We start from the raw sequence: 24,399 nt of genomic DNA on the forward strand, positions 1-24,399 counted from the left end.
TTTTTCATGCTTTCTGTTATGGCCAAGAATGAGAATGAAAAGCAGAGCTATGTAGGTGGGGTTGAACTTATTTTTCAGTGATGATGATTAAGTACCATGAGGCTGCAGTCTTTAAAGCTGTGGAAGAGGTAAAACATACCCATCTGCTGCCGCCCACATCAGAGTCAGGAGTCAGTAGGAGCATTGGATAAATGTTAGCCCCTTCCAAGTAGTATCTCTTCAGGTATCACTTTACTTGCTTCTATGTACGTATGTTGATTGCTGCTGTTTATTCTAGGAAGGGGATAAAGTGAATTACTGTTTGGGTCTACCTTTGACCTTGTGTTATATGCTTTTATCCTGTCTTGCAGAGAGAGGGGAGCTCATAGTGTATACTTACAAGGCAGCATATCCATGTGAATAGAAGTCCTTGCTGCTTGTAATAAAAACAACCACACACGTAGGTACTCTGTGGGCCATGGGTCTCATGCAGCCCTCAGATGCATAACTGTGGTCTGTTACAGGTGCTTTTGCTCATTAACTCCCCCACCTTCCAGCATATATGCAGGACTGAGATGTGGAGGAAGCACATGAAACTGACCCTTCATACATGCTGTCTTTTCCAGCTAAAGTTTAGTAGGATACTAAATGTATGGCATTGACAAAAGGAAGAGCTTCAAGAGCATCCCATGCTTGTCCTCTTAACTATGTATAATGGGAGCTGTGGAAGGGAAATAGGAAGGGACACACTTGGTAATTGCAATCCATAGAATATTTATTTTCTTCCGCTTCACCCCACCTGGATGTTCAGGCCAATGAGGTCAGATAGCTTTCATCCATTAAAAAGATTATAATAGCGAGAGAATTAAAAAAAAATAACCTTTCTTAAAATGCTATCCCAACCACACTTTGTAGACTTGCTTTTCCATTCAGCATAGCTTCTTTGACCACAAGCCTGTTGGACACACTCTAGGATAAGGGGTGGAAATGTGTCATTCTTCAAGCTCTGTTAGTTGCTGAAATACGTATAAACAAGACTGTTCCCTTTTGGTAGTAGTGAATAACAGCCAACCTGTCTGAGGAGAGGTTAATCATCCCAGAGCTTTTTAGTGTAGTTTTGATGTGTGTCAGGGTATGTTGCATGAAGGAGCCCACAGTGATAAGAAGTTGTAATACCTCTGCAGACCTTTGCTGTAGTTTTAGAGAGAGGCTGCTTGCCTCCTACCCTGAATTCATTCCTTAATTTGAGGTTTGAAATGGGCAAAGGTATTATATTCAGCAGGTGGGTGATTATACCAAAGTATAAAAGGTCTGCTTCTAGGGGAAGAAAATGAGTTTTAGGATTCTTTCTTGACATGGACTAGAGATATCACCTTCTCCCTGAGGAAAAGTGACAGTTTCCAAGTACAGTGTCATGAATTAGATGAGCCCACATGGAGAAAGTGAACATTCTAGACATGCAGCCCTGCAGCAGGGTCTTAGTCCCTTATGTAACCTACAAAGCAACTCTGCTAAGAATCTGAGATTCAGATAAATAACTGGTTCAGGCAACTTAGTTCTGTTTTTTTCCCCTCAGAAATGCAGGTTCCCTTTTCAAGTTTCCAGAATTACAGCTACTGGATATATGGGTGGGTGTGAGGAAGTAATGTGTGCAAGAACAGGAAGACCTTGTTCCCTTGCTGTCCTGAGTCCTCTTAGTGTGACTGTTTTGAATGGGATAGAGACACAAAGCTTTGAACAGTGTCAGACATGATGTGTCCAGTAGCTCTATTTCTGGAATGTCATAATAAACAGTAATGAGTTTTTTAGAAGATCAGACTGATGTCTGAAATACTCTTGAAATTGTCAGTCAAATGTTCTTTTGCACAATGCACACTTTTTGTGGCATAAGAAGTTTGGGCGTTTGAGTCATAGCGTACATTAATCGGTTTCAGAAAATAACCTAATAGTACATGTCAGTGGTTGTAGTATGAGGAATTTCCTTGATAAAAGATTAAAGATGTCCTGTGACATACATGGTGAGTCTAAATATATTTATTTTATGTTACCCCAGCTCTTTAACATTGTATCACTCACAAAGGAATATGGGCAAGACATATCCACTTCGAATATTTTTTTGTTTAATAAACCCTGAACATGTTCGGCATTGTAACTATTTTTGAACTGTTACCAAAGTAGAGCAATTCCTAGGTTTTTCTGTCCATCATAGATGATTACTTGTAGAGAACAACTTGTGAATATCACCCCACTGCACTCAAGATTAGAAAATTGTCAGCTGTTTGGATGACTGAATTCCTAATTTTTGATAGTGGTGCAAAGCCTGTAGAAAATCTAATATATCAATGTTTGTTAGCAGCTGTCCTCAAAATGAGACTGACAGATGGACACATTTCCCTTTCCCCTTCTTCAAATTAGGGAAGGGAAATGTGACTCTCAATGGCTGAACTCACATAAAGCATGCGTGAATAACACAGAACTGGCATTTCCTCTGGAGCAGCCAACAAAAACAACTGTTGTTTGTCTCTGTGTTAGTATAGCCCAAAACAACTTGTTTGTGCATGGGTGGGTCTACCTTACAAGCAAGGTTGTCAGCTTACATCCAGCAGCCTTCCTCTGCTTTTGTTCCCGCACCTGGTATTCAGAGGCAATAGAATTATGCTTGTGTTTTCATGACGTTTCTCTCCAAATATCATGAGTAATCACTTCTGCAAAGTAAGATTGTTGTCAACATTATCCCCTGAGTAACTGCTTTGCTTTGAAGAACTGTGATAATTTCCCCAAAGAACTGCCACTTCATTCTACAGCTTTTCATATCCACATCAGATTCAGTCTTCCTGAAATTTTTGGCACAGTGCCTGCCCAATAAAAGGATTGTTGTACTTGTGTCGTTTGCTAAAGCCAAAATCATAATCTTGAGAATAACTTCTGGTGTAAAAAAACTATGGAGTTTCTGTACAAGCTATATCTTATGACATCTGCAAATAAGTTCCTTCGAAAGAGCCATGCTGCTCATCTTTATTTCTCATTTGCAGAGTTTAATGCTTTCTGCCTTCATTTATATAATTATTTGGATTTGGGGGAGAGGTGACTTTCATAATTCAGTGTAGAGAAGAGATAGCATCTGGAGAGGAGAAAGAATCTCTGTTAGAACATGAAAGGTTGTTAAGCTGTCAGCAGGCAAAAGGGAGTTGCTTGAATAGGCACCCCTGCGACATTTGAGCATGGGTGGTAATCAACCAACACATTCCCTTGAAAATTTCAGCAAAACAAATTCGCCTTCACCTGTATACCCCTGCCTCAGTATGTCCTGGAGAGTTGACAAACCCTCTGGGACAGATTTAGGAGCATGCTGAGAGGTGTAAATGTGAGGAGAGGAATACAGATTTCACAGTAGTAATCTAATTACACAATGGTGGATATCCCTTCCGTAGCTTGGTGGAAGAGCATGTGCTTGGCATGCAGAATGTTCTAGGTTCAGTCCCAGACAATCTCTGCTTAAAAGGATTGGGTAGCAGTTGATGTGAAAGACCTGTCAAGACCCTAGAGAGTTGTTTTCAGAATAGACAAATAGTTTGACCTGGTGAAGTGCTGCATCCTGGCTATTTTAAACCCTCACCTTAATCCAGAAGGTTTTTGTACACATCGACAGTATTGCTGCATGCATTCAGCCTTTCATCCTAGAATTTTACCTTTCAGTGGTAAAATTACCCAGGAGTTGCCCTGGGTATGTCTCTTCGTTGCATCTGGGGAATACCGCTTGATGTTGCACTGAATGTGAAAGGCTGTTTGTTCTGTCAGCTCCTCTGGAGAGGATCTGCTTTGGGTGGTTGGCCATTACACACAGAACAGTAGATTAAACTGTTGATACCATCCAACCTTTTTCCTGCTGACCTGTATACTAATGCAGCAAATAGATGACTGACTTTGTGTTCAGAATGGTATATTCAAAATGCTGATCTGTTTCTGAAAAGGCAGGTGCTGACATGTCCCAGTGTCTGCTGTGAAATTTAATTCTGGCTTATACAAAGTATGAACTGCAGGGGATAGCTTTAGAAAGAACTTGAGGCATTTCCCCACCACCACTTTTCTTTTTCTGTTTTTTCTTGGAAGCATTTTTCTTTGTGAATACCCACTTTCTTTCCACTTGTCCTAGTGGGAATACGAGGCTTGTTGCTCAATGCTGTTTCACAGCATCACATCTGGCTTTTGTAACTTCTCAAAGTTCTCTTTGTAACTTCTTCACTTCATGCTGAAGTGCCTGGTACCCAGTAGTCATAAAACATGAACAAAGTCCCACTGTGTTTGAATTGCTCAAGATGCAGCTCATGAAACCTGCTTGTGTTTCTTCATAGAAGTGGATGCACATTTACATATATCCAAAAACCACATACTGGTTTTGGATTCAACATTCCTGTGGGCAGAACTCCATTCATTGGAAGCTTCTGCTGGAGTAAGGGCAGGTAAGGAGATTTGAGGGGGGGGGCTCAGTTTACCTGTTTCCCATGTGGCCTCATAAAAGCTGCACCAGATGGAACCATGTGGATCATGGGGAGTGGCTCTGGGGGTTGCAGAGGAAAGGGTGAAGTTGGCAAGAAAAACAAAAACAAAGCCCCCCCCCTTCCTCTAATGAGAACCTCTTCCAGACCTCAGTTGCTTGGAAAGAGCCTTATGTTTGCAGAAGAGCAATTCTGGATCCAGAGGTTTCTGAGCAGTTCAAACTGTTTTATATCCCAGAGTGTAAACAATATTGGGCATCTAACCTGACCATATACAATATTCTATTTGCAGATCTGTGTGTTGATTCATCGAGCAGAGGGTTGGTGGATACTCCCTAGTTGTAACAAATTGTGTTCTCAAAATCCATTTTTATTTCCTCTGGGGGAAAGGAAATACTCATTACACTGGTGAAATGTCTCAGCAGTTCTTTTGGGAAGAGGACAGAGTTCTAGATGCTTGTGAATAAGTTTGAACCAATATTTCATCAAACTGATTTCTTCCTTTTTCTGATTAAGAAATAAGATTACTAAGGAGCCTTAGTAATTACAAAAGGAAAAATGTCCAGCAAGAAGGTGATGTCAGATTTTAGGCAAAAAGTAACTGGAACATGGGTATGAGTTTTAAAGATGGGTAGAGCAAGCTTAAACAAGGCACCTAGAGATCCTCAAGACAAGGACACAGGTTGTGGTGACAACAGTCATGTAGGATGGCATTGTAAGGCATAATCATTTGTCATATTTGAATATGTTCTCTTTCCAAGGAGTTCAGCACAGTGTGTTTATTATTAGTCCTACAACAGCCCCAAGGGGTGGGCAAGACTGACCCAACGATTTCCCTATGCTGAACAGTGTGGGTCAGTGGTGGGGTTTGCACTTGGCATTGTCAAGCCCAAACACCCCTGCCAATGCACCACATAGCTTATGTATACTTAAAGTGAAATACATGATCTTGCATTTGTTCACAACTGTGTCTCCCAGTGAAAGCTAATGTTTTAAGGGTAAATTAAAAACATTTTGGTTACATGATAAAAACTCTGGCCACACTCCCTATTAAACTGTGTTGAGATTTTATAATAATCAGATGGTATTTAAGAATTTTAAACCAATCAATCAATCAGTCTGTATTTTCTCCTGTAGAATGTTACCTCTGTTCACTAGGAAACATACAGTGAACAGCATTGTCAGACATGCAAAGTGTGGATTGGCACACTCCCATTATATATGAAACCAAACAAGTTATTAACTGTTAAAAAGGCTATATAAATAATACTGATGAGCTGATTGTCCTACAGCATCTTCCTCTTAACTGCTTAGTTACATGTTTAGTTGTCTTCTCTGCCCTGCTGTGGCCATTTGTATGAAAAGAGAAAATATTGTGGTGTCAGCTTGTGGTAAAATGGTTTCTTTATATGAATCTTCAATTTGCTGCTTCTAACTTTTGGCAAGATTATTGTTTTTACAACATCTCAAAATCCAGCCAGGGTAAAGCAGTAGAATGGAAGGAACTTTTGAACACTGGAATATTCATGCAATTGACACAGTAGCTTGATCAGCACTGTGCTCTGCCAGATAATGTGTTTTTTCACCTGTTTAAATGTTAGCCTAGTTTCCACTCAACTGGCAGCTCAGCTTGACACTCTGTGTGTGGTCTGCTTGGAAACTTCTTGAAATACCTACAGACTTGAGGTGAGGAAAGGTGGGATTTTTCCCTTAAAGAACAAACACTTGAATGGGTGTTATGGTTCTTTTGAGCCCCCTTTTAACAATCTTAGACACTATTAGGAAAAAATCAACATGAACAGTTGCTATTTGATGTCAGTGTAAATACTGTTTTATATGGTCCTGAGGTGGTGGGTGGTTATGTTTGCCAGTAGCAGTCTTTTGAATTGTCAGCTAAATCTCTGTAACTTGCTGTGTGTATGAATAACTTTGCCCATTAATGAACCTGCTTCCTTTTTGTGTTTGATCAGGGAAAGGTTTATAACTTGAAGCACATTCTTTTCCAAAAATGTTCCGGGAATATTCATGAACTTGTGGGACTGAAAAATATTTTACAAAGCACATTTTGTGAGAGAGGGGATAGTACTTGTGAGCTCCTTCATGGCCTTGCAGTGTCACTTATTTCGGAAGGGAAGGGCATTTTTTGATATAGTGGTTAATATGAGTTAAATTCCCATTTCAAATATTGTCTCAGCCATGAAGGTAGGGCAGTCTTAGGCAAGTTGGAAGCATGGCTGTGAATGAAGCTGCTTCCATACTGAGAGCGTTGGCACACTTACACTCTTCATCACAGAAGACATTTTCTCCTCCCCTTACTACTTTGGATCACAGCCGTGGTGGAGCCTGTTAAGCGTGACCCAGAGAGGATGCTTTTGGGGAATGTGGGTCCTGATTAAAGTATTTGTATAAAGACGCAGCCAGGATTTGTCTTCCATACTCCGCCACTTTTTTCTGATGTTGCGCTTGTAATGACATTAACATTTCAAAAGAGGAATTACCCCAGGTCCTAAGCACAGAAAGTCTGCCTCCTAACTGAAAGGCTGTTTTGTGACTGATTGGTGTGCTTAGCAGATGTAGAAGGAAAACTTGGAGAGGTGTGGTTTTTCTTAAAGAGGAGGTACAATGCAGTGGTAAGGTTTGAAGCCTCTACCAATTGAGCTATCTGTCAATTTTTAAATTGTGCATACTAGTATGTTTGAAGCTCACTGTGGTGTTGTTTTTAGTTTTAAGTAAGTGGGGGTAATTGTATGTAGGTGGTGCTCTGACATTGTAAGGAGTAGATGGTAAGAAATAGGTTCTTACCATGTATTCCTTATAGAAGTATATAGTGATGAGTAAGGCTGGTGCTAATTTGTATGTTTCATGTATATGTATACATGAATGGGATATGTGGTGGAGGCCATTAATTTTCAGAAAACAATTTCTATCATGTTCATGTCTTTGCTTGAGCTGAGTGCCTAGTCTCTATTAGCTGTGTTCTATATGGATGTGAAGGCATGATTCAAAATATGAACAGCATTTGTTTTATTAACCAAAGACTCAAACATGGTCAAATGAAATCTGGAAATTTTAATATTCATTTATTTGTTTTTATTAAAGTATATGGGTAATCAGAACAAGCCGGATCAACCTGTGGTCCCTACTCCTGTTTTCTTCAAACCACAGTTTCCAGAGCTCAGAATATGTTAATATAGCAATATTTGGGAAGATATTGCTATATTTAGTTGTTTTTCTCCTTAGAAGCTAGTTCAAATGATCGTGAAATAGGGTAATCTCTGGAGTTTTATACTGGAACAGGATGACGTATATTGAACAATTTGTCTAGTTGTAATGTTCCTAGTCCAGGAGTAAGTAGTCCTGAGACCTTCAGATATTTTGGACTAAAGCTTCCAAAATCCCTGACCTTTGGCTCTGTTGTCAGGAGCAAATGGGAATTATAACCATCTAGTCTTTTGGACCACAAGTCTGCCTACCCTGTTTTAAACTGTAAGATTATAAGAATGTGGCCAGAGGGGTTATCTCAGAGTATTAACCTTGAGAACTTGCATTTGCATTGTGCTGATGGTTTTTGATATCTTCTAATGTGTAAACATTATATAAAATGGCTTCTCTGGAATCCTGAGAATCTGTCTTTCATTGAATAAGAGAAGCATCTAATTCTCAGGCTGCAAAGAACAGTATAGAATCTTGTAGGTCATTTGTTAAATCTTCAAGGAATGCTCTGAGTGGGATTGCTAGCAGGCAGGGAGAGTATGACTTAATTCAACAGATCTGGGGGTTCATCAATGCATTGCTTTGTAAGAAGCCCACTCAAGGCTTTGCCATGACTTCAGCTGTTTCAGAGTGTGATGGTTAGTGTTCCACTACAGAAATGTCAGTGACATATCTGACTACAATCCTACACTGTAGCAGCATTGATCCATCTTAAGAAGTGGCATATAGTACCCTTTGTGCCTCCATGTTCAGGGCTACCTCAGTTTGGAGGCTTAGGTATGGGAGAAAAGTGTATTCTGTGGAATGAAAAGTTCCACAGTGGAAATAAGGGTATTTTGGAAACATACCCCTAAAATGACCTGAAAATGCAAAGCAGCCTGTTTTACATGGGTTCTGCAAAATCCCAAATTGGGAGCAAATCTGCAATTACCACAGCTTTGGAAATTAAAAACATGACACTGTGTAAACCTTCTTCCTCACTTGCGTGCTTGACTAGAGCACTTCTTAAGAAATGTTTCATCTTTGGCAGCAAAATCCCTGATGCTGTCGCAATCTTTGCCTCATTTGGCTAAGAGAAGTTCATTGTCGAGACCTGCATACATTGCTTTAGACAGCTAGAAAACTCAGGGTGCGAACAGCTTCCAATTATTATGTGCGCATGTATTGGAATTATATCGCAGGGTGTGCACTCTGCATTTGCCTCTCTGAGTTCCCCCATTTTTCCTGAGGCTCTGCTTCTGACTCATTACTTCATCCTGCTCATCTAGCTGTTTCCTTGGAGAAATCATCTAAGCTTTCCAAATTTCTGTCCTCTTCAGTGTTAGCTGCTGCTACTTCTGCACCAGCCTTCCCTCGTCTGGCACCTTCCAGATGTATTGAACTAGTATGTCCATGTGGCTATGCTGATGATGGAAGTTGTAATCCACCAAATCTGGAAGGCACCAGGTCAGGGAAGGTTGTACTACCCCTCCTCTAAGTCTGCTACTTAATTACAGTTTTTAGCTGAGGCAAGAAAGGACAAACTCTTCTTCCTTGCCCTAAGATTTTCCTGTACAAGCAGTAGTGTGAAGCGTACATTCTCAAGTTTCAGTGGTGCCTTATTTACAAAGCAGTTTACATCAGAGCAAGTACTGTCACTTCAAGTTGAAAGTTTAGGGGAGGCAACATTGCTTACAAAGTTGTGTAGGATTCCACCAAAATTTATAATCTCTTTCTTGGGGTCTTTCACTTGGTTCTTCCACTGTAAGAGATTTAGTTAGTTAGATCCCAGGGTGAATATGTTATAAAACATTGATGCTATAGTTTTATTACATATTTCAATCTTAAAACATTAAAGCATACAGCAGGCTAAAGTATTTCTCAAATTAAAATGCCTGGGAAAATGAAATAACACCAAATGTCTGGTACCACAGAATGCAGTGTAAGCACCAATTTTGTCTCCTTGTAGACGGCCTGCCATGACCAACATGCCAACACTGCAGAGGCCTTACTTTTGTTGTTGCGCCTGGCAAAGCATTTCAGCAGAAGACCTCAGAATATGGTCAGGCTGGTTCAGGGACATTCATTTTTCAGGCATTTCAGCCTCAAGTCATATGGATTTAGGGATCTTTGTGATGGTGCTCCAGCATTAGAACTGCCTTCTGAAAAGGGTTCACCTAGTGCAAAGCCTTCTGTTTCTGCAAAGCCAGGTGAAAAAACCCTTTATTTTTGAAATCCTTTTAGCTCTTCTAATTGTCATTCTGCTTTTATTGATTTTGCTGTTGTTAGGTCTAGTATTTTGTTTGCTGGCTTTTATTGTCGAGATAATTTTGGATATGTGCCATTTTGTGGGCCCTCAGGTGGCAAAGAAGTCTAAATTTGTAATATAAAAATGTTTTTTTTACCACAGTGTTTTTCTTTATAGGCCCCCAACCCTAGCATTTTTGTTATAGCATGTTGTAACTTTCAAAAGCTAGGATTAGGTTGTAGCCTGCAGTTGCAAAGACAAGTCTAAGTGGAATAGCAAATTGGTAACAGGTTTGTAAAATGCTGAGATGTGAGTGCCTGTTTAGATTTGAAAGTCCTTACTCAGACTTTGCAAGGGTTGACTGAAGATTTTGATGTTTGGACTGATTCCAAATGAGTAAATGTAAAATATAAGATTGCCACAAAGTTCCACCCATCCACCCACTCACCCCCTTTTGCTTCTTGCCCCCTACAAGAAGTAAGTTTTAAAGAATTAGGTGTGTGGCTTTGAACCATTCACTTCATATCCCCCTGTACACCCTGACTCAGAGTACGATTGGGAAGCCTTGTTAAAACAATTCCAAGAGAACTTATAGTAGTTTTATGTTCCCTCAAAAGAACAGGAGGAGATTGTGTAACCACTTTCCTGTTACATCTTTAATCTCAGTGTTCTGCAAACAATGACCCATGTCAGACTGTGTACTGACTAGAACTATAAGATACTGTTGGCGTGTTCCAGGAAAGCAGCATGCTGACAGAAATATTTGACTTCCTAATTAAAATACTGAGACTAACTCAGTGCTCTGCACAGTGCATGAAAAAACCTCAGAGCCATAATCTGTGTCGTGAGTCCCCCCCCCCCCCAGGTGCAGTTGAGTTGCTTTCAAAATGGAAATCTGCTTCCTTTTGCATTTCCTTTTTTCATTGCATGAATAGCAATAAAGGTCTTAGGGTTTATTTAAGATCTACAGTGGAGCATTATTTCAATTTCTTATGGCTGTATGACAGTTTCTCTCCCATTGGAGCATTGTTGTGCTTAATTTTTTAAATTAATAAAAGTACCCTCAACATAGGGTTAGGGAAAGAGAAAGAGTTAATCCCTTAACATATTTTGTCTTAGCATTTTATGTTCATGGTTAGCTTAGTAAACTACTACAACTATATTAAAAGAATCAAAAGCATTGTAAGCATTTGTTTGTACGTAGGTATTGCAACAAAATCGTGGAATTAACTTTGTCAATACAAACAGGTCATGTAAAAATTTGCTTCTAGCCAGAACTAATTCTGATTCAAGTTAAACTTGCTTTTAAAAAATTGAATCCTCTACAAATGAACACATTAATCATAATGAGGCATATTAGCACTTGAGTGGAATGAATCTTGCTTAAATATTCACTCTAACCTAGGTGAAGAGTTGCTCACGGAGGAGAAGATAGTTCCTGCAGGCCTAGGAGCCTCAGCTTCCAAAGGATGCTGCAGTTGCAATTCCTGTGGCTCCACCTCTGCAACAAACCCTTTGTGCTGTGAGGACTGATTTGAACGTCATGCGTGCAGTGCCTAAGAGATGATTGATGCTACCAACTTTGACAGCACAACTTACCTCTTCAGAAACATGCTGTGCTTAATCTGAAGCTAGGCCTCCCTCCCTTCTCTCCCATAATTGTAGGAAGAGCAAGTTAGGAAGGGGTATTGATGATGAAGATGGTACTAATACTTTTCGTACCATCTGATTTCAAGGTGATCTGCAGCATCCCCCAGCAGCTTCTAACATGCAATTTTGCAAGATACGATCAATACATTTTAAACTTTAAAACGAATAGGATTAATAGCTGGTGAACACTAGCAGTAACATTAAATGGGTAAACTCAGCAATCCTAGATTCAGACTCCTGGTCCTGCCAGGCAAAGGACCTGATTTGTCATAGCTAATAATGTTGATATTTGCAGATAGTTACAAGCATTGGGTCTCTTGAATTGGGACCAAAGAATAGTTTGAGATGTGATGCTGCTACATTGTTACAAGCTTAAATTTGTTACAATTTGGTCATTGTCTATAAGTGTCCTATAAGATGCTCTGAGTTTCTCAAAGAAACAATGGGATAAATAAGAAAAGATGAGTGGTTGGCAATGGAATGTACCCAGCAAAGACTTATCCACAGTACTGACACGTTGCACAAGTTAATTCATTTATGGATGAAATCTAGAGGGGGTGTCATTTTGACTTCTGGTACCATTTTAAATAGCTCTGTTTTAAATTGTGTTGGTATTTAACTCTTCATTGAGGAATAGCTAGTAGGCAATTCTTCCCACATAAGAAAAGCTATGCCACTGTGTGAAAAGGATGTAGGCATGCCTCTTAAGTTCTTAACTCTGCATATGAACTCTACATATGAACTATTTGTCCATCTAGGCCAGTGATATCTGTTCTCTAGGGTCTTGGGCAGAAGACTGCAAAAACTCACTAGCCTATAAAACTGTCGTGCCTTTTTTATTGGAAATGCCATGCAGAATTGGAAAACTTTGAAGGACACATGGAAGTACTCATAAATACTGCTTACTAACCAGCTGTGTGGGACTGCAGGTGGCGCAGTGGTTTAAACCGCTGTGCTGCTAGGCTGGTTGATCAAAAGGTCGCCGGTTCGAATCTGCACAACGGAGTGAGTTCCCGTTGCTCTGTCCCAGCTCCTGCCAACCTTGCAGTTCGAAAGCGTGCAAATGCAAGTAGATAAAAAGGTACCACTTCGGTGGGCAGGTAACAGCATTCCGTGCACTTCGGTGTTAGTCATGCCGGCCACATGACCACGGAGACTGTCTGCGGACAAACGCTGGCTCCCTCAGCTAGGAAACGGAGATGAGCACCACCCCCTAGAGTCAGGCATGACTGGACGTAACGTCAAGGGGAAACCTTTACCTTTAACCAGCTGTGTATTAGCATTAATGTAAGGAATCACTAGCAAAACGCTAATAGTGTTAACTGGCATAATGGGATTTCCCAGGTTCCCTTAAAAGAGTGAAGTCTCATTTACATTACAGCTTCTACCTGATTGGAAATTACCCATTTATTTATTTATTTATTTATCAATTTATATCCTGCCTTTTTCCTCAAAGGGCTCAAGGCAGCTTACATCATTCTCCTCCTCCATCTTAACCTCACAACAACCCTGTGAGGTAGGTTGGGCTGAGAGTCTGTGACTGGCCCAAAGTCACCCAGTTGGCTCCATGGCTGAGCGGGGACTAGAACCCAGATTGTCTGATCCCAGTCCCATGTTCTTAACCACTACACCACACTGGCTCTCTTCGTGGTAAGGGACTATCCATAGAACCTACATCAGGGGTGCAGAAGCTCAGACCTGGAGGCCAAGTCCTGCCCACCTGGGATCCTAGTCTGACCCTCCAAAATTTTTCAAGTGGTCACATCTGTATCTCCTGGCTGCACCCTCTTTCCCCAACCATGGACTGTTTTCCAGTTTCCTGGCTTTTGTGCACATCTCTCCCTCCCCCACCCAACCTAACAGTTGAAAGACATCTTCTAAGGTTTAATTACTAGCACTAAGGGCTTTCAGCTAAATTATGCTGGGATTTTTGTATTTTGGCCCTTGTGTTTTCAGCCCTGTGCATCATTTTTTGCCTTGATTCCTGGTCACCACAGGAATGTATCCCCCAAGGGATTCTCCAGAAAAGAATTGGTCCTCTAAAGGTTAAAGCTTCATGAAAACAAAGACAGTCAAGCCTTTAAATGATAGTCAGTGTGGTTCAGTGGTTAAGTGTGCTGGACTGAGTTGCAGGAGACCTGGGTTCTAGTCCCCACTAGCCATGAAGTCCACAAGGTGTCTTTGGGCCAGTTAGGAGTACTGCGTCTCTGCCTACCCTACCTCACAGGGGTGTTGTGGTGAAGATAACATGGAGGAGAACCTTGTAAGCCTCCTTGGCTTCCTTACAAGAGGAAGAAAGGCAGCAAGCAAATGCTAGATGATGATGGTGGTGGTGGTGGTGGTGGTGGTGGTGGTGGTGATGGACCCATAGATCAGTGGTGGAGCACCTGTTTGCATGTAGAAAACTCCATGTTCAGCCTCCAGCATCTCCAGGTAGGACAGGAAAAAAACTGCAGAGCTGAAATTCTAGAGAGCTGCTGCCAGTCAGTGTCAACTATACTGGGCAAGATGGCCTAGAGTCTTACTGGGGATTAGGCAGCTTCCTCAATACATGGCACAGAAGAACCAAAGGTTTATTTGAGGGATTCCTTCAGTTTGAAGCAGATCATCGTATTTATATCCTTACAGAGGAATGAATACTTGGTTAAGGTTACAGTTTTGCTCTGTCTTGTTGCCAAGAGCTGTGGCCTCATGGGCATTTTTTTCTTATTTACACAGACAAAATGAGTCTCCTCACTAGCATTTTGTTTTGCTACACAATACCATCTGTCCAAAAAACCCATCCTAATGATTCACATGTAATTGTTCCAGAGGTATATATTCAAAATGACTCAGCATTGCTAATACAGAGCTATCTTTCTGTAGCACTCGAATTTGTGGAGGTCTATAATTTTTGGTTATGCTTTCTGTAATATTTCATATGTTGCCTTGATATTAATCATATTCGCACAGTACAATATGTTTTCTGAAATTTTTAATTGTGCTGTTTCTGATTGCCAAAGAGATAACCTGTTTTTAAACTGAAGAATAGCATCCCTCTTAACTTGAGAGTTTCAGTTGTGTGTACCTTTCCTGCCCCATCAGCATTTTAGCTTTTTACAACTATAACTGTAATTGTGTTAGTGGCTTTTCTGCTTCTGTTTGACTTCTAGGTATGTAAACTTTTAAGGGTCCAGGGCTATTGATAAATTATGGCAAAAGTACTTGAAAAACCAGCAGATCCCAGTGGTGTAATTTGCATGTCAATAGCAACATGCAAATATATTGAATTTTATTGTGTTAAGTTGAAAGAAAGCAAAACCAGGAAAAGGGGGGGGTTTGTTTTCCATTTTAACTGAGAACTGGTTTGCATTTGTTTTAGAATACTATACCAATACTAATCCTGCACATATGTTATCTTCCCCATAAAAAGTCTCTTTTTGTTTTGCTAGAAATAAAATAAAGTTGCAATGTAGGATAGATATATGAAGTGTCCTGAAAACAAAGCTGTATCGTTTCCCCTGTGAAATGTCTGGAAAGGTTTGGTATTATTGGGTTTTTGAAGGACTGTCAACAGAAGGAAGCACTATATTTTGGGGGTTTAGTTTAGGTTTCCCTTTTTAAAATTAAGTATTACTTCCACAGGTATGTAATACAGTTAAAACAGTTTTGTCTTCATACGGAGGAATATTTGCAGGCTCTGTGAGGGATACTCATCTGTTTCTCCACTCCCTCCAGGTGGGCTTATGGGACACAAATAGTTACTACATTTTACACTCATGGACTTTTATTTAAGTTATGACATTTTAAATGGCTTTATAAAAAAGATTTGAAGCAATTCTCTTTGGCTTCTTGAAAAATCAAAGCAATTTGGTTTCCCTTATCTCCTGAAGGAGCAGTTTTATCAGTAAAGTTAGAATATGCAACAAAACATTTTTTCATAGAAAACTATTGAATATTCCTAATTATGGTGGTACTGGAAAACTTCTGCCATGGTTTGTTGATCATAACAGAGGGTTAATAAGCACGTGATATTTCCAGTGCTGCTGCGTGTTGATTAAGATAATTCAGCGCTGTGCTGCTTGTGAATCACCAGCTGGTGACTGCATTGGTGCAAGACTGTAATTAGTCTTTATTCCCCATTTTGGTATCTCTTATTTAAAAGGCTTTTGGAAAGTCTGAAATAACTAAGCATATTTTACACTATGTAAGTGCTTGCATCTAATTATATAAATGGGTAGCTATGATTACATAGACAAATGCTTTTTCTTGAGTGTGATCTCATTTATCCACTTCATTTTCTAAAAAGCCGAGTCTCTTCAAAAATCAGGGAAACAGTAATTTCTCAATAATAAGTTAATATAAAGGAAAGCTAAATGGAACAACAAATGCTTATTTCTTTATTGTGAATCTGTGAGGGAAAAAATCATTTGAAATAGAACACTTCTTTAAAGATGCAACATGGATTAAATTGTTTTTTATATTAAAAAATTCATAGGGTCCAGAGAAGTTGTAATTGCATGTAGATAAATGCATCTTTGAACTCATCTGCAGAGTAGTCCGAGCTGTTTCAACTCCAACTAGAAGTGACAAGTCTAGGCAGATGTTCCTTCTAGAACTAGCCCCTCTGGGAAATCACAAGCCATCTGCTAGCATGCTGCAGACACCTGATCTTCTACAGAGAAGATGATTTGAGGGAGGAGGGTCACACAGAATATGATGTTTGGATGTTGTTTAAGGTTCAGGATGTTCAACCTGAATTCCTTCATGCCATGGAAAATGAAGTGAGGACTTACTGATATATAGCAAAATGGTAGCAGTGTCAACAAAGAATCTTGTGGCACGTTGAAGTCTAATTTATTATTCCATTAGCTTTTCTGGATGACATTTCATACAGATATATGTTGCAGGTTGGTATGTATTATGTTTAACTGCAGCTCAAGACAACTCTTGAAGAGTTTTGGTGAGACAAGCTGAACCCTAGAAGCTTATGCCACAATAAAACTGTTAGTCTTTAAAGTTCAGCAGTGCACTTTGTGGTTTTGTGCTGCGATATACTAACATTATTAGGGATATATAATGCTGGGAATTCCATTATATTTAAGCCTAAGAGAATTCCAATGCATTTCTGTTCCAGGAAAAGGTGGTAGACTCTGGTGGGTATTTTTTCTAATTCTAGAAAAAAATGGGGGAGGGAGTGTTTGTTTTTAGATTACACCATTTGCACACATTGTGATTTGCTCTATTTTGCAGGATAGGGATCTTGAAAATTGTGCGAATGCCCCCCCCCACACACACACACACAGGCAAGCTTGATTAAATGCTGACAATTACAAGTCTGCCTGCCCACAGAGGAATATTCCCCTCTTGTTAATACCCTTGTCAAGTTCATCCTTTCCACTTACTGCTGGCAAACAGCAGTGGCTAGATTTATGAATAGTCTCAGTCATTCTTGGTTGGTTAATTGTTTATATCTCTATCCATAAAACACTGTCCTGATCGGGCTCTAATAGAACTGTCTCTGTTCTCTTCAGTGAGGAAATGAGGTGATGCATAGGTGAATGAATTGTGATCATTGCTTCTTGCATTCTTGGATGCCTGGTGACTTAGTAGCTTTGTACTTTGAATGGCAGCATATAAAATTGGTTAATCACTCAGTGTATCAGTGGCCAGTTGGGCTGTGTATGTAGGCTAGATTTTTTGTGCTATATCTTGCCCTCCTTTTTCTTGACATGTCATCCAATCACCTCTTGACAGTTGCCACAAACTTCTCTTGCCCTCTGCTTTCTCACTCTTTTGAAAATGGTGATGTTGTGATTGGAACACACTGGGGAAATTGTAAATCTCGTGGAATTACAGTGAGTTGAAATTATTGGGGAGGTGCTCAGGAGCAGACTGAGTTGTCGGCAGGAGGAGGTTAAGGATGTTTCCTCCATTGTCACCCTGGGAGTAAGAGATGGGTTGGGGGTTGGTGTTTGGGCAGGCGAATGTATGAGGCACTAGCCCACTAACCGTGACCCGTGACTCTCTCTTCAGCCTTGTTTAATGGGAGTACACAAAGTGTCTTACTCTTTTTTCTTTTTGCACTAGCTTTTTAAATGTAGCAGAACTTTGTACCTGGTTTATGAGATGTCTCAATAATACTTATTTCTTATAAGCTAGTAGAAGGTGCCTAATTTGTTCAATGTTTGCTTTCAAACTTATGTCATGCTTTTCTCCAATGCAAAGTTTATATCATAGGATCTGGGTTTTTTTTTCCTGCTTTCCAGTCTGTCCACAGCCACCAGAGCCTGCGAATGGAGGCTACCGATGCCATCCAGCGCCCTGCAAAGACCCACTGACATCTGACAGTGTCATAGAGTATTTATGTGAGGAAGGCTACCTGCTGAAAGGAGACTATAAGTATTTGACTTGCAAGAATGGAAAGTGGAATCCAGACATGGAGGTTACCTGTAGGCTCAGTCAAGGTCAGTTATGCCTCAGAGGAAATATGCTCATTTTTGTTTTCCTTGCTGTTAGCCTTGTCCAGTGCTTTTCATGTACTAGTATGTGTGCTGGTATGTGGTTAGAGTTCAGTAAATGTGTTAACCTTCTCTAAATGCATGTCTTCACAATAAATATGTATCTGTTCCAGACCAGTTTAACTCTCATGGCTTTCACCATAGAACCCTGCATCTTGGTGAAATGCAGAAAATTCTTTTAATCTTCATGTGTACATTCAGACACAACAGGAATGCACACACTCACACAATTCCTGATGTTCCTTCTGTAGTGGTAATGACACTTAAACCAGTTAAAATTAGTAAACAGGGGTGTTGGGTAACTGAGAATATTTCTCTTGACTTCTTTCCCTTTCCCTTTTTGTTTTTAACTAAATTAATGGTATAGCTCTTTGGAGTCTAAAATATGTTTCCCCTAGATCTATAGTGCACAGACACTGAGTTTTAAGAGTATGGTGATGGAAGTGGAGTTTTGATGCATCTTGATTTTACTGTGATCCAGCACAAAGCGTTCTTTGCCTAGCCAAGCCTGACTTCAAAAGAGCTTTCCCAAAAGGAACTTGACAGTTGCAGGGTTTTCCATCAATTGGATAAAAATTCTTTTCCCAATGATAAAAAGTCAAGAAGTCCATAGGAAAATATTTTTCTTGTAGCTCTAGTTGATCATAAGATATTGGAACAAAGGGAGGAGTGTGTATAATTGAATAGAAATTTGTTGAAATAAAACAAATTCCCTAAAAGCTGGATGTTGTGGTGAAACTAACAGATAAATTTTAAAAGATGTTGGGGTGGGGGAGGACGATTGTGCCATTTTTCTCATGAAAGAAAAAGGGGTTAACCAAATAGGAAATGCAGCAGTCTTTCCATTTTTAGGCTCTGACTTGACTTTTGCCGTCTCTTACAACTTTTCCCAAACATTTTGCCAGTATGCTCCATGAGATGGTGACTCAATCAGACAAGCATAGACATAGTGAAAATTCAACGCCTGGTTCTGTGGTATTTTTTAAAAAATGAAACATGTTTATTCATGAATAAATGTGGGTTTTATTTGCATTCATATGACCAAATTGTTCAGTGCGGACAAAGGATCCTGGTGGGGCAGATGGCAGCAAAGGATGTCTGGGAATCATGCTGGACTGAGTGTTCCATGATGACTAAGGTTAGCCCTGTCCCATCTGTTTCTGTGTGTTTGCAGCAGCCTTCACCCCAGGACAGTTCCATCTGGCCCTGAGAACAAAGTTGGCCATTTGAAGGAAGGCGCATTCTAGTAATTCTGCTTGCTTTTCCAGCCTAGTGTGTTGAGGAGGAGTCTGGCTTGGTGATGGGAAGCAGCTGCTTCCTGAGGGGGGAAAAATAAAAATCTTCTGCTTTGGCTTTGCAGATAAAGGTTCTCCTCCAAGTGCAGGAGTACCCACCCTCTCCATTGTGGCTTCCACGGCAAGTTCTGTAGCTCTCATCCTTCTCCTAGTTGTACTGTTTGTTTTGCTGCAGCCAAAGCTGAAATCCTTTCATCATAGCAGGTAAGTTTATGGGGATGCCCTTCAACTGGAGGGTAGATGCTTGTGTATGTAAATGCTTACAGGTGATCTCTTGCTTAATCTGCTACCCAACATCTATACTTTCTTTTCCTTTTCAGTCCTCAGTTTGTGTTTGAATCATTCTTGGGGAACTCTTCTCTTAATTTGGTTCTGTTGCATCAAGGATCTAGTTCTGTTCCTCATTTTAAAAATCCTATCAGGATGCTGATCCTGGAGCAGGCCTACATAACTCAGCCTGTTCACAAAGCCTTGTGCAGCCTGTCATTTGTATGCCATGGCCTGACAGAGGCTTTGATGTCCCTTCTGTTTTTATTCCCTGTGTCGGGGCAGGGACAGCCACTGCCACTGAGATTGCATTGGACGTGATGGATCTTGCATTGCTTAGGCCTCTTGTGATTGCATTCCAGCCATCCATGGGGCAGAATTCAGCTTTGGTTGTTCTTGAAGAAGCATTTCTAGGCATAACTTTTACCGATGCACTTTGGCAACCAGCCAAACACAAATTGTGGATCCCAGGCCCACTTGATGGGACCAGGATACCCCTTCTCACCTTTTTCTGCAGGAAAAGGAGTTTGGGAAGTTTCTTGGCTTTTCCCTGTGCAGCTAGAACATTCTGGGTAACTCGGTAATGCATCAACCAAACAATCCCTGGCCTCCGTCCTGCCATTGATGCTCTGGCCTGGAGGGAAGGAGGGGTCACAATGCAGCTGCCCAGAGGGCTTCCATAGAAGGGCTGGGCCACTAGATGATGGTGATGCATTTGCCGGGCCAAGCAAATGCACATGGCACACTGGGAGAAATAGGAGAGTTTAGCATGTGACCTTAGCTAGTCTTCTAAGTCTTGACTGAGATAGCTCTTTAACAGGAACAGTTGGCAGTAGTGAAGTAGCTATTCTTGTAAAAGGCGTTGGTGTGTGGGGCTCTGGGTCAAGTCTTTGGCTCATTTCACATAGAACATATTAGTGGGATGGAAGAAAGGCATGTTCATTTGAGAGCAAGAAGGGATTAATTCCCTGATGTCTTACTGGTCTATGTATTCAAACAATCAGGATCTCAGATACAGAATATGGGGCATAAACATTCCCCCTCTTGCATGCATATCTGAAGCAAGGGAAGCTCTGGTGCTGGCAAGTGGGAGGACAGCCGCCTCCTGACATGGCGATGAACCCAAATCTGTATGTACATTATGCCATGCAGAGAAACTGTCTGTGAAAGGAGAGTGTTAGGACACCCGAGGTGTGCTCTTTTGAATATAGGTAGGCCATGAGGCCCTTGGTAACAGGCCATGCTTTATTCTTCATTGCTAATTCCTCTGGCAGTTGTGTCCCATCTGCTGTTCTACTTTTCAGGCTCTCCAGTCCTGCATGCAAACAGAGCTCTGAAACATATGCTTGAAATCATGTGCTCTCTTTCCTCTTCCATTTTTTGGTATAATGAGTGGGGGAAAAGAGAGGAAGGGAGCAGGTATATTTGCCTTTATGATGAACTCTTCTTTAGCTTCTGGGCTTTTTCCTAGTAATCCTGGTATCTGCCCTAAGCTTAGAAGCAGATGCCTTTACTTGAATTGGGGATTTTAAAATCACATCGAGTCCTTGAGACTGTTAGTGTGTGTGGTAGAATTCTGCGGGTTTTTTCTTCAGCATCCAGCAGAAGCTGTGCCTAGTCAGTCTGGCAGCCCTTATGTAGTGGCTCATTACACTCAGCCTGGATATGGGATAGGGCTCAATCCCAAGCGTTTCTGGTTGAGAAGTCTTACATAGCATAGCTGGGTCTGAAAATCAGTTTATGCTAATAGACACCATTTGTCAAGGTCGACCATTGCTCTGACTACAGAGGCAGAGATCGATGGTTCATTGAAGCCCAACAAATACTGTAATTTATAAAGGTGTAGATTACAGAGCTGCATCTTCCTGCCCTGGTTGTGGGATCATGGGGGCACAAGAAGATATGGGCATTCTTTGTCGGTTTACCATGAACATAGTCTCCTATTAAGGTGTATTCCCTTATCCTTTCCAGTCACTCCTTACAACGTGTATTTTCATTTGTATCCAGTATTTACTCTGTGAGATTCTCACTCCGTTTGTTTGTTTGTTTGTTTTAATGTATAACTTATAGGGCTGGTATAGCACAGCAGTCATGAATGCAAGACCAGGGTCTGGAGATTTCCTAGTCTAAATCTCAGCTCAGCTGTGAACTCACAGATTGGCCTTAGACAAAACCATACATTGTTGCTGAGCTTTTTCCCCCACCTCATTCTGCAGTAGACCTTGGGATAGAAATACTGGCGTACCTTACATTGCTGTGATAAGAATGATTGAGTCATGAAGTGACTCAAAAGCATGCAGGGCTTTCTTAGTGTTGCTGTTACATTTCCCTTTTGCCCAGGAAAGGGAGGCCTGGAGCTTGCCTGGTTTGCTCCTGCGAGGCTGCAGCACTCTGGTTCTCCGTCTCCCTTTCCTGCTCCACTGCAACTTGGCCCAGGCCCTCCTGTTACATCTGCAGCACCACGGCAGCCAAACCACTCCCAGCCTTCCTCACTAGCTTGGAGCTTAGACGAGGGGAAAGACCTGGACTCCCTTTTGAGGCTGGGAATGAGACTGGGATTTATCACATCCAGCAGCCCAAGGTGGTTTGCTCTCTATAACAAATGGCAGTATCAAGTTCTGATTCTGCTGCCTGATTGTAAGTGGAAACTGTAATGAAATAATGGGAATTTAAAGTTCTAAAATAGCTTCTTGATCAAATTTATACTAACATTCACCAATGAAATATAAATGCCTTAGCCTGCACAAAGGGCACTCAATCAGAGCTACATAGTAGGAATATATTTTTATAGACTTGATTATTTGGAGCATTCAGCAATATTAGAACAGCATGATATTAATCAGGGGCTACAGGGAACCTTGTGCCAGGTCAAATGCTATTTATTTATAAATTTTATTTACTAGATTTGTATAAAAGTCGCCTATTAGCATTATGCTCTCTAGCAGTCAAGTTAATTAAATTTGTGGCAGGACAAGGCAGGGCTCAGTCCTGGAATCTGTTCTCAGTGTTGGGACACAGTCTCAGACCATATGAGGAACAAATCATGTGCCCTTAAGGTAGGTGTAGAGAAAATTTATAACACACTTAGTGGTGAGAGTAGGAGTCAGTGAAAGAGCCTTTAGAGACTTGTGTACCTTGTAGATTTTTTTTCCTACAGGAAATTAAGCAGAGGGGAAATGGTTTTTGTTCTCCATTATTTTTATTAGAATACTGAGCTCCGCCAAATGGAGCCAGAGGTTGCAGGCAAGTATACTAGACTGCAGACTGCTTAGATTGTAACTGCAAGAGAATGGAAGTGACAGGAACGGCCAGTGTATAGAAAATATAGCCAGATCATTGTGGCTATAACAGATTAAAGGGAGATCTGATTATGAAATGAACAGGGCTTATGGAGTCCTGCATATCTGAAGGGACATTGATTGAATTTAGGACCTCTGCTGTTTCAGTGTTCTGCAAATCACTTTTGTTTGCTTCATTAGGCTAGAATATAATTTATTTCTTTATAATCCAAACACAGGCGTGATCAGGGTGTTTCTGGAGACCAGGTTTCCATCATGGTGGATGGAGTTCAGGTAGCATTACCATCATATGAAGAAGCTGTCTATGGCAGTGCTGGAAACTGCATACCTCCCTCGGATTCACGGGTACAGATCGTCCTTTCGGAAGGAGCTGGGCAAAGTGGAGCGTGTGGGGAGAGCCAGCCGCCACTTTCAGACCAAGAGGGGCACAACTGCTTTGCTAGGGAAGATGAAGTCCCTGGACGCTCTGGACTGTGTGAAGCTGGCAGCTCTCGCCACTCAGAGGCTGTCTTGGTGCATCAGGCCACCACCTCCTCCTGGGTTGCGGGCACATCTAGTAGCAGACCTGGACCCAAAGAGGCCTCAGACTCGGAAAGCAGTGATGTACAAAGCCTTCTGTCACTCACTTCCTCAGAGGAGTATACTGATGGTAAGCGATTTGGAAAAAAAGCATTGCATCTGAATTTAGCTAGAATTAAAATGCTCCTAAGCCAAATATTTTCACTCACTCTTTCAGTGGGACACCTCCAGCAGGGGTGAGAAACCTTATGCCAAGCAACCATAACTGGTTCTTCTGAGGTTCCAGTCTGGCCCTCCTGGATTTCCCAGATGTTCATGTCTCCCTCTTTAACACTCACCCCATTTCCTCCAACCACTACTAATTGGAGGCTTCTTGGCTTTTATGATGCCTCCCTTCCCCCAGTCTTAAAGGTTGAAATATTCTAAGTTGGACTAGACTGGTATCTTTTTGAATGTTGGCTTTGACCCCTTTGCCTTCAAGCCCTACCCATACACTGGAATATAGCCCAAGAGCTTTTCTGAAATGGAGCTTGGCCTTCAGGCTGACGTACAAATACAGATTTTCAAGGAATAATGCTGTATACAGATTTTCCCCTCTTTCTCCAACTTGCACATACAAAGTCCTTAACAATTAGAAAGCGAAGCCTATTAAAGGATCAAGTCATGGTATTATCTATGGTGCAAAGCAACATTGGTGGATATTCATGGGTTGTGAAAACTGACAAAGTCACAATTGTCCCACAAATTCCAGAAGCTTTGGTTTCTTTTTCAAAGTGATGCAAAAAAAATTCTTTTGGATTTTGCCGTTGCAAACCATCACTGATGAAGGCTTTAAAGTAAATAAGAAGATTCTGTAGAACTTGTTCATTTATAAAGTGCAGACTTACATCAAGTCTGTGCTGTGTGTCTTTTGAAACCTGGACAGTAAACATTTTTTTATTATTTATTATTTGA

At 40.9% G+C, this 24,399-nt stretch overlaps 1 protein-coding gene across 3 annotated transcripts in view; it reads left to right on the forward strand.

The window, feature by feature from the left end:
* The window catches only part of SUSD6 (sushi domain containing 6), a 69,854-nt gene that overhangs the window by 39,317 nt on the left and 6,138 nt on the right, over positions 1-24,399 (forward strand). For all 3 annotated transcript variants that reach the window (XM_044436781.1, XM_044436780.1, XM_044436782.1), the window contains 3 exons: positions 17,814-18,011; positions 19,426-19,564; positions 23,145-23,575. In XM_044436781.1, the coding sequence (XP_044292716.1) occupies positions 17,814-18,011; positions 19,426-19,564; positions 23,145-23,575 (768 nt within the window). The remainder of the gene's footprint in view (positions 1-17,813; positions 18,012-19,425; positions 19,565-23,144; positions 23,576-24,399) is intronic.

The sequence above is a fragment of the Varanus komodoensis genome, unplaced genomic scaffold (genome assembly GCF_004798865.1).
Source record: "Varanus komodoensis strain SLA01 unplaced genomic scaffold, ASM479886v1 scaffold3, whole genome shotgun sequence".
NCBI classification, from domain to species: domain Eukaryota; kingdom Metazoa; phylum Chordata; class Lepidosauria; order Squamata; family Varanidae; genus Varanus; species Varanus komodoensis.